Below are 15,226 nucleotides of genomic sequence, written 5' to 3' on the forward strand. Positions count from 1 at the left end.
GGGGTAAGAGTCCAGCCACCTTCCCCCAGCACCTGCCCAGTGCTCACTCACCATGTTCTTCATCTTGGGCAGGCGTCTCTGCCAGCAGTTGTATATGAGCCCCAATACAATGATGATGGCACAGATGGAGCCGATGATCACCAGTACCACAAAGAGTTTCCCATAATCGCTGCGTGTCTGGTTGGGGTGCGACTGGCAGCTTGTCGTGGTTGAATAATTCTGGATGCCAATCTGGAAGGAAGAAAGGGGTACACTAAATCCCCTGGCCTGCAGTCAGGTGGGATCCTGTTCAGACTTTCCAGGGTCCATATACAGGACCATCACTGTAGGCAAAGGAACTAAAAGCCAGGGTTGGGGAGTCAGGATGTACACTGTCTTCCATGACTAGAAGGTACATGACTAAGTTTAACACCATCTTCCATCAAAGCTGACATGTCAGCAAATGCAAGTAGACACAATCTTACTTTGATCACCTGCACAAGGATCACACCTATGTGCAAGACAAAGAGGCTTTCATGGGAGAAACTGCCCAGCATTATGAGTACCCAAAACAAACTACGGACCATTAACGGGTGCTGAGGCTTTGGTGACTGTGTGACAGAGAATGAAACCATAATAAATAGGTTTCCATTAAAGCTCTGGTCCAAAGAGGGTATAGTGGTCTTTCTGAGGTCTTGAAAGTGAACAGCTGCCTACTGATCCAAAAAGCTGCCCTAGAAATGGGCCGCCTGTGGTTGTCAGCAAAGAAAGGCCAATGTCAGTCCTAGTGACTTGGCAGATTTCAAGCAGGTTATGTATCAATTCGATAGTAAGTATGATGTGTGTAAGAGAATATCCTCCCTCCTCCTTCCAAGCTCGTGCTAGCGCAAGGTCAATGCAACAAGCAGTGTTTCATTATTGATAGAGCTGGAGGCAGGCAGTGAGGCACTACTCTGGTAGGATGCACATTAATGTAGGGTCACAGTTGCACAAAGAAGTCAAACCTTGCACCGACATGAATCCTTCTTTCATGGACAGTTCTAGCTGCTGATACTTCAGTCACACAATTTCTAGAGGGTTGGCTTTTCGCACTTTCTCTGGTATAAGCCAATCAATACAGCACTGAGCACTTAATTTGCTTTGTCTAACTGCACCAGTTTGTTAGGTCAGGGAAAAACCTGAGAGCAGACAGCCAGCAAGGCAGTGGCCCAACTCTGCTGCTAAAGTCAGCAGAATTACTCCAGTAGTATAAAAAACCCAAGCAGAATCAGGCCCTCAGTGCCTACATATCCCATAGGCCTAAGGGGCAAAGTCAGAGATCACGGGACTCATTTGTCCTCATCTCTACCCTCTTCCAAGCTGCCTGTTAGAGGGCAATGTGAGGGCTAGAGGCAGCTGCAGTAGAGTCTGGCATCCATCCCCTCTGGTCCTCTGCTTGCCCTTGTGTAGGCAGTTGTCTAAAGGAGTGAAATGCAGACCCTGGGATTGCAGGAATAAGGTGTGTGAACGTGTCCCATCTAGTACAGGCACCTCTCCCACCTCCTTCAGCAAAGCTTGAGCTACTGAGAGCAGCCAACGTATGTGAATCAGCTGTAAGGTGAGCAGGGCCAAATCTGGGGCTCAGTGGCACCCACACCGCCACAGGCAATAGTGTAGAAGGGATGAGGCCAAGTATCCCAGCAAAATGAATGTGCAAAAAGCAGCTTCACAACCAAGCCAGAAAAGCAGGGAGGGAATAACCCAGAGTTACTCTCTTAATGGGAGCAGATATTTGATGGCCTGGCAACTACCAAAGAGGGGAGAAGGGAGTTTGCCAAGCATATGACTCATCTGTTTGCCTGCTGTGGGTTCAGCATTCGGTTAGCCTGAGATATGCTCCCAGTTTTCAAGGTGCTTATTTTAATTGTATAGCTAGTCTTAACAAATGGATGCAGGCAGACAGGCTTTTACCTCGGCTAAGCTCCTCTTAACATCCCCCAGTGCCATGAGAACATCTTTTGTAGGGATGACACCTGTAAAGAAGGAGACAGAGAGATCAGTGCTGCTTTCAGCTCAGTTAGCTCAGATATATATACTCATCACTGTGAAATCCCCAACAGAATGGAGGCATGGGAACGCACATTTTTGTTCATTGGTACTTTATGTTAGGAGGCTGAAAGAATGCAAGGACCACAACCAAGGATACCTCCAAATGTTCTTTAAAGAGTGGAAAAAATCCAGGCATGAACTGATACCAGAGGCACCTAAGTGCGCCCTCCCCACAGCCACAGCTCTCAGGATCTGTGTCTGCTCTGGGAGCGAGCAGCAGTGTCCAAAAAGTCATGGAGGCAGTTGCCTATGCTGCCCGATCCAGCCTCCCCATCCAGCACAACCTGATCCTGAGCTGCAGCGCTCAAGATGTCTCCACAGAGCTCCATGCTCACCAATCACAACCTTTAGCAGGTGTGTTTTGCTCTGCAGAGCACCCTGGCAAGGTGGCGTGCCTGGCACAATAGCAGAGTCTGCAAGAGGTGTGCTGTAACAGCTCCATTCCCAGCAGCAGGCAGCTTCAACTAGGGGCCACCAGCCCATACTGAGCCACCCCTTCCTGGGACCCTCCTTCCCTAACAGCTCCCAGGATGCTCTCCAAGCCAGGAGAACAGGAGCAGTCAGGGAGGATTTAGAGGCTGAGGCCCATTTCTCCCTTTGCTTGCACAGCAGTAAAATGAGGAACTGAAAAAAAGCACGATTCTTCAGAGCAGAAAATACTTTGGTTCCTGAGGCTTCTAAACTCAGGGATATCTCCCAGCCTGGCTGTGCTGCTGGAGTTCAGAACTGTTTTCTTCTCCAGGATGTGCCCTCTCATGATGGCATGAAGGTTTCTGTTTAGAAGGCCAAATGGTTACCAAAGGCTTTTCATTGGCACATGGTCCAGCCCAAGGGCTTGGGAGAGATGCAATGATTTAAGGCATCGATACAGAAAATACCACTTAAATATTAGCTCTATTTTCCTATCACTGGGGGGCATTTTAGAATACTGTTGGGTTTTTTTTTCATATAGGCCATAATGTCAACATTAGAGGCCTCTGTCACTAAAGCAGGCAGCAGAAGCAGTACAGGAAAAGCACTCCCCTACCACAAGGGGATTAAAGAGATGCTAAAATGTTCCAGCCCAGCCCACCTTTCACTGTCAGCTTTTGTTTCTTGGGGGATGCAGGGGGGGCACCATCAGGACTGGCCCAGTTCAGACAAGACTTACAAATTGTTAAGTGAACTAAGAGCAGGCTGTCATGTCCTGCCATTGCAGTGGCCTGCCCATGGAGAAGAGTATATAAGCATCAGGAGAAAGCTGATGGATGCTCTAGTGAAGGCAATCCAGGGAGGGAGCAAAGCAGGAGGCAAAGCACAGAAGATGGAGCTGCGTGCAAGTGGTGAGGGACAAGCCAGAAGGCAGATACGAAGAAAAAGAGTCTTATGTCCTCGGTCCCCCTCCATCCCTCAAGTCCAGTGAACACTGGGAACTGGTGGTATTGAAACAGACTGGAGAGCAAAAGCTCCTTCCAACATAGCTGAGCACCGCCATTTGAGAGCCCCTTAAATACACACCCCCATCACGGGAAGGCTCCTTCTCCCAGCACTTACCCTGTTCCCCTGCCAGTGTCATTAGCAAGTGCTTGTCGTTCTCATTGGGTTTGCTCAGAGAGATCAGCCAGTGGTCCTGCAGCCCATCCGCCTGTCTGGAGAAGGCATCCTCTACCAGTGCCAACAGCTGAGGACCCCGCTCCAGCCGAAACTCCTCCTGCCACAGGAAAGGGACACTGGTGAGCATACGGTGGGAACAGGGCAGATGTAGCACTGCAGGGCTGGCACGGCTGCATGGCCAAGACCCCTGAACCAGATATGCCCAAAAGCCAGCAATGCTAAACCTGGTGCAATGCTCCCCTGAACACCCCCAGTGCCCCAGGCTGGACCCACGCATCTCCTGACACAGCAACCCTCCTCGGCTCCTGTGGCTGCCATACACCCCACACCATGCCAAGCCCATCTCCCCTGGCACACAGGGATCCTGAAGCAACATTATCGTGTAAGGCAAGAAGGAAGCAGCCAGGGTCTTCCCCGCAGCCAGCACTGGGTCAGCGGGTGCCGCTCAGCCTGACATGCTCTAGCCATCCCTCGGCAGGCTCCTTTCCTGCTTTCTCACTCCTGTGTTTCTATTCTTATCTCTGGTTGCCATGCCAACCTGAAGGCCACATAGATGATTAATAAAATGGAGAGCTCTTGTTGCCATGGCAGTTCGAAGCGCTCAGGGCAGGCACAGGCCTGTGCCGAAAACGGCCTAATTGGAAAAGACACCGATGACTGGGGCCTGAATCACAAGGGCCTGCCAGTGCCTCCTCTCATCACGTTATGGGTTTCAGCACGGGGAGGCAGGAGGAGCAGCATGAGGATGCAGCGCCATGCTGCTCTGTTGTGGCTCCAGTTCACCGCCCCGCCGCCAGCCTGCGGCTCTGTTTTGGGGGATGGGGAAGAAGGGGGAGCATCTGAGCCCAAGAGCAGGAGGAAGACAGAGGTGAGATGTTTCTAATGATGCGGAAAGCAGAGGTTGCAGAGCACTGATAAATTCTCCGCGGTGGAGAAAAGGGAGCTGTGAAGGAGCTTGAACGCACATGCACCGAGGTAGAGGTCACCTCCCGATGTACAGCCAGGTACCACTGTTGGGTCAGATCCTGCAGTCCTCATTCAGGCAAAATTGCCAGGTATATTGAGTGGGAGATGTGCCCAGAGAGAGACTGAAGTGACTCCCTTGCCCAGAGCCCATTAGGAAGATAAACGGGCTGCCACCTTAACCCAGCAATACAGACATCATCCCTGCAGCAGGTAAAAGCCTGGCGCTGTGAAGAATATTAAAGCTCAAGGTGCAACCCTCTGGAAGGGTCTAAGCATCCTCCTTGTCACTCAGCTTTTCAGTGGGACTCAGTACCGCACCAGATCAGGGCATCAAAACACAGGAAATATGTGAGGAATCCCCATTGACATTAAATTAAACTACAGCACTTGCAATGCAGGTTCTCCCTCACAATCCTGGAAATCCAAACACCACAGGGCTCAGATACAGAAACTAGAAAACAAAAGGGACGGGCAGAGGGTAGGTGAGTTGCCCAAACTAAGCCGATTACCGTGGGTAGGAAACAAACTCCATCAGTATCAGTGGAAAGGAGAAGAGCTTGATTCCAGCTTCAGCCATGCAAAGTGGTAATGGGAGGCAGGGAACGAAGCAATGTTCATGTTAAATATGTATGTTGACAAGTGTCCCTTTGAATAAGGGGGAGGACAGCACAAATCATTCGCTGGGAAATATGTTTTGAAACATGAAATCCAGTAGAAAAACAGTTCAGCCCTGCCTATCCCAGGGCACTGTCATCCTTCAGCAAGGTAGAACTGAGGATTCAACAGTAAAGACACAATTTGGTCAAGAGACATCTGCACATCTGCTTTTCAGCTCTCACCCTTACAGTGGTTTAAACAACACATGTGCAAGTGACCACAGGAAGGAAGCTACTATGTATTACAAAATTAACCAGCATTTAAACTCCACACAGATGGGATAAAGAGCAATGGGGACTAAGACACAGAGGAAACAGGGCATCAGGACTCTGGTTTTCAAGGACTGATTTCTGGAGTTGCACTTGTGAACTGTAGCAGAGATACTTCAAACCTTCCAAAGAGCAAACTGGTTTGTCTAAATCAGGAGGAAAGAGACTGACTTTTCATCTACCCTTAAAGCAGTCAGCACGCTTTATTGTGTATAGGAATTCCCCTGTTTTCCCTGTCCCCAAAAAGTTCACCTCAAAAAAACCAAAACACACACACACACACATAAAAAAACCCCCAACAACTCACAAGTAGTGGAAATAGGTCAGTGCCACACAGCCACCCTGCAGTAACAAAACCAGCCAGCTCTGCCCAGAGCAGGAGCTGCAGAAAGCGAGAGTGCAGACACGCGAGGCCAGAATACAGTTCCCTGATGAAACATTTCGGTCTCGGGCTGTCGGGCTTGTAATCATTTCTTAGAATTATGAAAGGCACCTTGACCCCAGGCCTTTCACAACTGGTTTTAAAGTGCCTGATAAAAGGCCCAGCAGAGGCAAACGAGCCCTTTTACCAGGGATCCACAAGGGGCTCTGGGCTCATGAATTAACTGCAGCTTTATGGGGATGGATGGACAGGCATTGGATTTGAAGAGCGTGGCTCGTTAACAGACCCAGATAACACACAAGGTAACAGGGTGGGGAGAAGAGGCACTTAAGGAAGATTTAGTGACAGTTGTTTGACACTGAACCATTCACGCTGCAAATGGGGAGTCTCTATTCCTCTGAGCCATCAGAGGAATGTTACTATATCCTGGAAGGAGGGGAAGGAAAAGGAAGAGAGGGAAGGAGAATTGCACTTCAATCCTGCCATGTTTCCTACCAGTAAGAGGTGCAATGTATTGAGATTTAGGGCTTTTAAAATGTTTTGTAGCAAACGCAGACAGGAAGAACTCTGCCTGCCTCCACTTCTTTAAGCCCTATTCCCCCCATGCCATCAAATCTCCTTATACTGACTTACACAGTCAATGTTATCCGACATATTCAGGATGATGTAGTTTTTCCCCACAAGGTTGCTCCAGTCTTTGCAGATCACCTGTAGAGACAAGACAAAGACAGCTAGGTTCGAGTAGTGAATGCAGCTCTCCTGCTGCAAGCACGGGGTACACAAGGGACAGGAGCAAGGGGCTGTGCCATACCCCCAAGAAGCGCTTCTCAAAGGCTAAAGCTGTCCTCTAACTCTCTGTACTAAGGAGGAATCACCATTTCAGTGCTAGCACATGAGGCAGGGACAAGGTTACTGTGCCAGCTTGCCACAGCCCAGCTTACCTTCCACCTCTACCTAGACCCCAGGAGGACTCTCAGGTACTCAGTGGAAAGCTCTCTAGCCTGCAGCCTTGTTCACTATGTGATCAGCACTCAACACAGAACCCAACCAGGAGCCTCTGTAATCCTTAAACAAACTGGTGACAGGGCAGCACATCGCAGGCTGGATCAGACACACAGAGGGACTAAGTCACTTGCTCAGGCTCCTGAGTACCATGGGGTAGAAAGCAAAATTAAAAGCTTTACCTTTGACTGGTACTTTCTCACCAGTCAGCTCCTGCTACCTATTTTCCCTTAACCAGTTGCCAGTTTGCTGGATTCAGGAACTGCAGTTCACCTCACACCTCCTCTCCCACGGGCCCTCCTAGACCAACATCCTCACAGATCACTCTACCCTGCTCCACCTGCTCTGCATCTGGTCCCTGCAGGCAGCAGCAAAAATAGCACTTCCTCCTCACTCCCTTTCCAGAAATCCTTGGGGCCGTTTTTGTCCTGACACTTCCAATAATGCAGGCTGAGGAAACAAGGAGCTTTTGCTGCTGTGCATGCCCCAGAGGGCAGGTGTTTATTAGAAGCAGGATTTCGTGCAGCAGTTTGCTGGGGAAGATGTGAGGGGGCAGGGCTTTCACCAAGGATGGTGGATACCCTTAAGAAGTGCTATGAAAAAAAATTCTCCCCAAAATTCAGTTTTGGCTGGGTGAACAGAAAAAGCTACTTCCACCAGACTTAGGGACGTGGGTGAGGTTAAGGGGTTAAACACCCCCCAAAAAAGAAGTACCCAAATTTCTCCACTGCAACCTCCCACCCACTCCCTGCTCCCAGCGCTACCTGTGCTGAGTCCCAGGGCAGCTCTGTTGGCAGCATCGCCATGTGGGCATCCCCAGCCTGTGGTGACAAGCTCCTCTCTGCTGCCACAGTCTCAGTGGCTGACTTGGTGTCATTCCAAATGGGATCCAGCGCAGGCTCATCAGCCCTGTCCCACGGAGATGCAGAAGTGGAGTGCTGCTCACTCCCAGAAAGAGTCTGGGTGCTTGGGGAGCTGCCTCCAGGAGAGGGTGTCCCCACAGGCATTTCCACTGTCTGCTCCATTTCAGTTAGCACCGTCGGCTCCAGAATCTCCCAACCCACTGTGGTCTCTGAGACTTCCTCTCTGGGCGAATGCTCTTCCCCACCAGCCTCCACTGTGGTCTCTGCAAGTTCTGCTCTTGTGGTAGTCACAGTCAGCTCTGAATCTGCTCCCCCAACAGCCCATGTGTCCCTGGCTGTCACCTCAAAGGGCTCTTCTGAAACACTGGGAGACCTTGCAGCAACAGTAGTAGAAAAAATAGAGGACACAGGCAGAAGACCTGGTCCCATGCTGCTCCCAAGGTCTAAGCCTGGAGGAACAGAATCCTCTTCTTGCCCTCCTATGGCTGCCTTGGTCACGATACCTGGCCTGGCAGAGGCTGTGGAAAACAGAAGGGTGAAGGAGTCCTCTTGGCCCACTGGTTCAGAAGATGTAACCTCTGGCCTGGAGGTCTGGAGGCTCTCCACTCCTCCTCTTGAGTGGTCTATAGGGAGCAGCCCCTCCTCTTCCTCCAGCGTGCTGGAGAAAGGCGTGTGCAAGTCAGGCTCAACAAATTCTGCTGGCGGCTGGACAGTGGCTGTTTCCCAGTTGTCTTTCACGTGTGTCCCATTCCCTTTCAGCAGGGCCTTCTGAGACGCAGCAGGAAAGCTGTAATCTAAAAAGAAATCCAAAAGACTTCATGTCACATCCCAAATAACCATGAACTCTGAAAGGCAGAGAGCAGGCCCCATTATATGTGTCTAGCCACATATGGGGTCAAATGGCAGAGACCCTCTAACAGCAGGTAGTCTGCCACTGAAAAGAACAATCCCATCTGACAAGTGCAGTGCAACCTCCCGCGCTTGCCCAGGTTCCTGTCCCACCCCAGCAAACCCACTGTCCCTAAGGATAATTCACATGTTCATTCTCTCCGCTCCCTTCTGTCCTGAGGCATTTTCTCAGACAATAATAAATAACAGTTTTGACACCTGGCATCTTTAAGGTGAGATCATGAGTGTTAGAAATCAGGCTGAGACCCAGAGATTTGTTTCCGATGGGATTCAGAAAGATATGGGACAGTAGCAGCAGTCAGCCACAAGCTAAATGGGAAATACTAGGGAAGACAAACAAAAGCACCGCAAACCAAATCCTACTCCCTGGTATGCCCAAGTAATACCACCAAAACCTGAATCAAACTGGGCATCTTTGAAATGCAGAACTTCAGTTTGTACAGCACTTCACAGCAAAGTCATCCCACAAACATCTGTATTATAAGACTCCCATGTCATTAAGGAATGGTTTTGCTGCAGGGAAACAGAAGCCAGAAACAGGAGCTGAATCTAACTCCCCTCCTTCCAACTTCAGTCCCTGGTTGTTCTGTGGCTCTGACCATGAACGCGTCTGATGTTGCTAGACAAATATAGATGCTGAAGAATTTGTATCTCACAAACGTAAGGTCAGAGCAGGCAGTGGTTTCTTCTGGAAGCCCAGAAAGGAGCTGGGATCCCAGGATAAGGAGAACATCTGTAAGATCAGACATGTTAAGCTCAGAGCGGCAGGCATAAATCCAGCAGGCATAAATCAACCTTCACCTTTCTTGAGAAATTGCCTGTACCTGAGGAGGTCCGTTTCAGGAGTTTGCATCGCAATTAACTCCCTTTCTCCCCAGGATGAGCACAGCACATATTCTGACTGAGAAAGGGAAGGAAGACAATCCCTCCACAGCCAGAAACAAGCACCCTGCCTTGTCTATGGTTATTAAGTAAGTGACTCTCTGAAATCCCCAAGGCCCCCATCTCCTCTCCTGCCTGCCAAAGCAGATGCTCCAGGGAGCACAGTGCACAGCAGCTGTCTGGATGCCTTACAGAGGAGATCTGCACAAGGAATCTCCATGCATCCCTCACTCCAATCCATTGCTTGCTGTTGCCAGAGAGGATGCAAGTTCCCAGGCAGGGAGAGCCATGTCAGCAAACACATCCATTGCCTTGGATGTTCCCTGGCAACCAGGACTGCCCATGCTGCTCCTGCACACTCCTCCCCATCACGCCTGAGCGGAAAACCACGCTGCTCCCTCCGCCCCGAGCAGAGGTACAAAGATGCTCCTGTTCAACTGGCAAATGGCTTCCCTAACCCACAGCTTATTCCCTTCATGCTGTCAGCAGCTCCCTTCAGATGCTGCCCAAAGATGAGTGTGATCCAGCTGCTGACCTTCAGGGTCGTGACGTGGTGACCGTCTCCCAGTTCTGACTGCAAACAGGCCACTGAGATCTACTGACCACTGCAGGCAGAAGCAATGTCTGCTTTGCTGCTGTGTTTCAATAGAGAGCACCCATCCTGACTGAGACTCTACCCAAGGACCCTGAGGATTAAAAGATTTTTGCTACCCCAACAGCCTACCTAGTGATAATCCCTCAGAGGCTAAGGAGACTGGTAAGAGGAATCATCAGCAGCACAGACAAAAAAAAACCATCTCCCCTCCACTGCCTGGCACTTGGTCTTCCCAAAAGCCCTTACCAACAGCTACACATCCCAGTGTCTGCAGACACAGTCACTGCCTTGCTAGATGGATGGTGGGTAATGGCAAGAACAGCCACAGACCGTGGGATTGAGGACATTAGGTCAGGACCCTCTTCAGGCAGATGGTGAAGGTTTAGTGCATCTCCCAGGGCTCTGCTGCTCCTCCTGCTGCAGGGATACTCAGGGTTTGCACCAAAACCACTAACCTCAGTGGGAACCCTGCCTGCCCTGACGTGCTGTGGGTGAAAAATGAGGGGTTTGCCCCTTTAAACAAGACCCTGTCAGATGAGATGTTATTTTCAAGGATCAATGATCCAATCTGCCACCTCCTTTGCCTAAAGACACTGTCAGTTATTCTTGATTCCTCTGCAACTCCTTTCTTCCCTGCCCCTCTTCCCACCTGGAGGAGAGCAAGAACTGGCAGATGGGCACAGCAGAAAAACAAACTGGGAAAAAGCAGCATGAAGTTTGCCCCATGGGAGCTAGAAATGCTCCTGGCCTGTCAGCTCTCCTTTGAAGTGACACATTCGACCTTTCCGTAAGGTGCTGTCATAGATTAGCTAGCTCCTGCGGGGGAAAGCCCTGCATGGCACAGCCATGCCACCTTTCCACCACCAAGATCTAAAGATGCTGGAGGGACTGCCGCCTCTGCCATCTTTCCCAGGCAATGGAAGTTCAGGGAGAACCCATCGCACTCTCTCCCAGCAGGTTTCTGTCTTACAAGACAGCCAAAGACTGAAACCTGAGCTGTTTCTCTGGGCCAACAAATCAACAGTGTAGAAGCAGACACAGGAATCCTCACAGTCACTACTAATTGAGTTAACATCCTCACTTGCCACCAGTCTCTCTACTATCCTGCAGGCTAAGCTGGGAGCATCCTTCTCCCCCCTCTGGTTCATAAGACCCCACTGATTATAACCTCAACTCTCCTCAAATCTTGCAAGGGCTGTTATTCAGATACACATGGAGAACAGTGAAACTTGAGGCATTTTGGTCAGAGTTGTGCTGGTTTGTGCTCCTTAAAACAAGGAGCTCTCCATACAACCCAGTTCCCAAAGGGGTTCAATCACTTTCCAGGTTCAGAGGTTCAGGGTTGGTGAGTCAATCCTTCCTTCCAGACTTTCCAGCTAGACACTTAGTTCCTGTCTGGAATCACCTTTTACTGTCTCACTACCAAGGGCATCTGTCCACTTCTCAAGATCAGGTCTCTAAGGCACTCATATGTTCTTTTAGTTTACATACCTCTTCTATGAGTTGAAGGAATTTTTGCACCCTGTCCATCTCCTTGGTATGATCCCAGCCACTAAGCTGGTCCCAGCATCTTCTTCCCAAGGCTCCTTCCAGACAAGCTGGTTTCTGTCATTCATCTGTGCAATGCAAAGCTAAGAGCCTCCCCATTGGAAGAGTCTTCTCAGAATTTCCCTTGATTCCCCTTCCCCCCAGCCCCAAGGGAACTCAAAGGGCATCTCCCATTTTTAGCAGCTCCTTCCAACATTCAGCTAGCAGCTCCCCTTCAGCAAGTGGTCTTCTAGACCCTACAACCCACTGGCCCACCTGGCTGTCCTCTACCTTCAGCAGATCTACACCTGGTTCCCATGCCCTAGGCACATGGAATTGCACCCACAGATCTTCCCACCTACCTATGCCAGTGCTATCCACTCTCATCCCCACCAGCTTTTGTGGAGAGAAACAGCAACCATGGAACAGAGAGGCCAGACAGACTCAGGTGACCAGTGCTCCTGCTGAAGTGGGGCAGGGTCTTCTGTTAAAGGAGACAGGTATTATGGAGGTGGCTGCAATGCCAGATTTGTCAGGCTCGTTTATCAGCTCATCTAATTTCAGCGAGGAAGCAGAGCACTGCCAAAGAGAAGGGTGCCTGAGAAGGGAAGAGGTAGTAACTGCAAACACCATCAGCTCCTTCCCTGCCAGGATCTGCTCTGTAAGTCTCCCACCAAAACCAGCAGTAGGTTGGAGCACAGGAGAAACTTGTGGCCACACACAGAGATGGCAAGTGCCACATACCCCTTCCAGCCACAAACAAGAGCAGCCAAGCTACAATGGAGCCAGCCTGATCACAGAGGGACAGCTCAGGAGAACTGCCTGCTGGAGCCACGAAACTGTCCCAGCCCAGCATCTCTGGCCAAACAGTCTATCAGGGATGGACCAGTTGAGCGTAGCAAGCAGCCACAGCTCCACGTCACATACTCTGCCAAATCTTCTCAGTCACACCATCCCCTTGGGAGTCTGGTTCACTGATATGAAATTCCACACCTCCACCTCACCTCTTTGCCACCACATCCTTAGCTACACCCCTTAATGCTTTCCATCAGTAGCAATATTACTCACATTGCAGCATCTAGCTGTCTTTGCCCTCGCCACTGCAGCTTTTCCCTTCCAACCTCTCTTGCAAAAACCCTCAGGCACTATTTTCTAAAGAAACCATCTTGCACAGCCCTCCTGCCACTCCAAGTCCTGCCCTTTCCATCTCCCAGCAGATCCAGGTATGGGTCGCACAGATTCATTTCCGTCACCTGGGGAGACGATTTGCCCTGGGAGAGGTGAACATGAGCTCCAAACCTCTGCAAGAGCCACCATTTAGGCAATGGCCTGCTTCCTGCAAAATCAATACTGAAACTTCCCTGACACCAGATGGGCCAAGACTTGGCACTGTGCCACAGCATGACTCCCCAGCCAGACATTTAATTCATCACATTTCTGCTTCTCCCTCATTCAGAAGAGCTGGTTTCAGTTACTGCCCTGCAAGGTTGCCTACCCTGTATTTGCCACTATTAGCTGTTTAAAGCAACTGCGACAGCTCAGAAAAAGGGTGACCCTCATTGTTTTTAGTACACATAACCTGACCATAAGGTCTTTATTGGATTAAACTGGAAGATCATGTTAACCAGTGATTGAATTACAGATAACTAGAAGGCACTGTAATAAAGACAAGAACATTCCTGGGCTCCCACCACAACAACACAGCCTGATAGCACCATTCATACTAAAGCACCTGCCAACTTTGGGAAGTGCAAGGTGGGCTCTAATCACTGCTTAAAATGTAGCCAGGTCTGAGGTGGTATCTGCTCAATGTTTTGCAGTATAGAGCAGTAAGGCTAACTGCAAAAAGGCACAGTCCATCTCATTGAAACTGCAGGTGGATTTCAAAGAGGCAAATTGCAATTACTGGTGCTGGAATTGAGCCAGCTGGGCTAATATCCTAATCTTCCAGAAGAGCTAGAAGTTACTATCTGTGACACCAAGACAGGTCCACACACACAAAAGAGATCATAGTTAAAAGACAGACCCAGGGTAGTAAAGTGGTTAGGTCTCATTATGCTTGGAATTTTCTTCAGGTAGAGACTGGGCACTAAGTGCTGCAGCTGTTCCCAAATAGCCCCATGCCTTTTTCCTGCTCACTGTATGACCTGCAATAAGGCTAGAATAAACCACCCTCACCCATATGCAGATTCGGTTGGGGATAGCTGCACCAGAATAACACTATGCACAGAGAAACCCTCTTTGTCACAGGTCAGCCTTTGCCAGTAATGTCTTGGTCAAGATGGCTTGTCCCAGGATAGATCACCTAACATGTCAGTGTACACTAAACCAGGGCATAAACAAGAGGCATCCCGGGAGCTGAGCTCAGGCAGGGGGCTGCTCAGCACTAAGCTTCTTATGTAGACAGTCTTTACCAGGTGCTTCATTTCGTTAATACTTGGGTTGAAGATGGTATTAAGAACTACAGATTTGCTGTCAGTCTGGATGAAGAGGCAGCAGATTTCAGTAAGGCTGAGAGAGACTGGGATCTCTCTGGCCAGAGGCAAGTAATTCATCACGGAAGGAAGTGAATCTTACTATCAGAGAAGAGTTGGGGATGGAAGATATTTTATCCCATTAGCTGGTCAGAAAACTTATTTTTCTTTGAATGCAGTCCTTCTAACTTGTCTGTCCTGCTATCCCTCATCCTAGCTCTCCTGGGAATCCCTTCTGCTAATTACTATGAATAATTAAAAGATTACAATTCCCTCCCCTCCAAAGCACCACATGCCATCCTAGTAAATCACCAACCTATAAGACTAGATCTGATAGCTCCCAGCACAGTCATGCCTTCGTCTTCAAAGGCACAACCTTGGAGCTAAAAGAGCAGACCCTGGCTGTAACAAAGCAAGCTTCTTGCCAGCCCACCATCACACTGGAAGATGTGATGATGCACTCCAATTCTCGGAAGTTCAGCTATTGGGCGAGGGAGGAAAGGGACTAAGTGCCTTCATTCACCAGACACTCACAAGTCTTCCATCAGTTTTTGGGAGCTCACACTTCCTAACAATTAATGATTAGGCTGCCTCAACCTAGAGCCTTCCTGGAAGGGGAACACATGAGGCACTGCGTTCTGACTGAGCCAAAGGAGAACACGGAGAGGTGCAAACCAGGGAACACTCCATATAACTCTTTCTCTAAAAATCAGGGACTCAAAGGGACCTGCAGCCCTAATGACTCCCATCTTCTAGCCCTAAAGCTAGAAGAGATGTTGCATCTCTTGCCCAGGAAATCCAGTGTGACAGTAGGAAACAAGGGGGATTGGAAGCCTCCAGGCAAAACAAGATGGGGAAGATGGGAAGAAGTGAAAGGAGGACAAGAAGAGCCAGATGCGAGTCCCTACAGGTCCACTCTATCTTCAGCGTTGATCTGCAGCTCAGGCCAATTTGATACCAAAGGTATGCTGAAACAAAGCAGCCGAACCCAAACTACAACTTGAGAAGCTTCTAGGTTCCCTGAAAGCCTGAAGGCAGTG

At 49.7% G+C, this 15,226-nt stretch overlaps 1 protein-coding gene across 1 annotated transcript in view; it reads right to left on the reverse strand.

Annotated features, from left to right (window-relative positions):
* The window catches only part of PODXL2 (podocalyxin like 2), a 33,621-nt gene that overhangs the window by 4,722 nt on the left and 13,673 nt on the right, over positions 1-15,226 (reverse strand). The window contains exons 3-7 of the mRNA XM_052778462.1: positions 7,701-8,593; positions 6,568-6,642; positions 3,601-3,757; positions 1,930-1,991; positions 52-231 (exon numbers count right to left, since the gene is read on the reverse strand). Of these exons, the coding sequence (XP_052634422.1) occupies positions 52-231; positions 1,930-1,991; positions 3,601-3,757; positions 6,568-6,642; positions 7,701-8,593 (1,367 nt within the window). The remainder of the gene's footprint in view (positions 1-51; positions 232-1,929; positions 1,992-3,600; positions 3,758-6,567; positions 6,643-7,700; positions 8,594-15,226) is intronic.

This window comes from Harpia harpyja, chromosome Z, assembly GCF_026419915.1.
Source record: "Harpia harpyja isolate bHarHar1 chromosome Z, bHarHar1 primary haplotype, whole genome shotgun sequence".
Classification (NCBI taxonomy): domain Eukaryota; kingdom Metazoa; phylum Chordata; class Aves; order Accipitriformes; family Accipitridae; genus Harpia; species Harpia harpyja.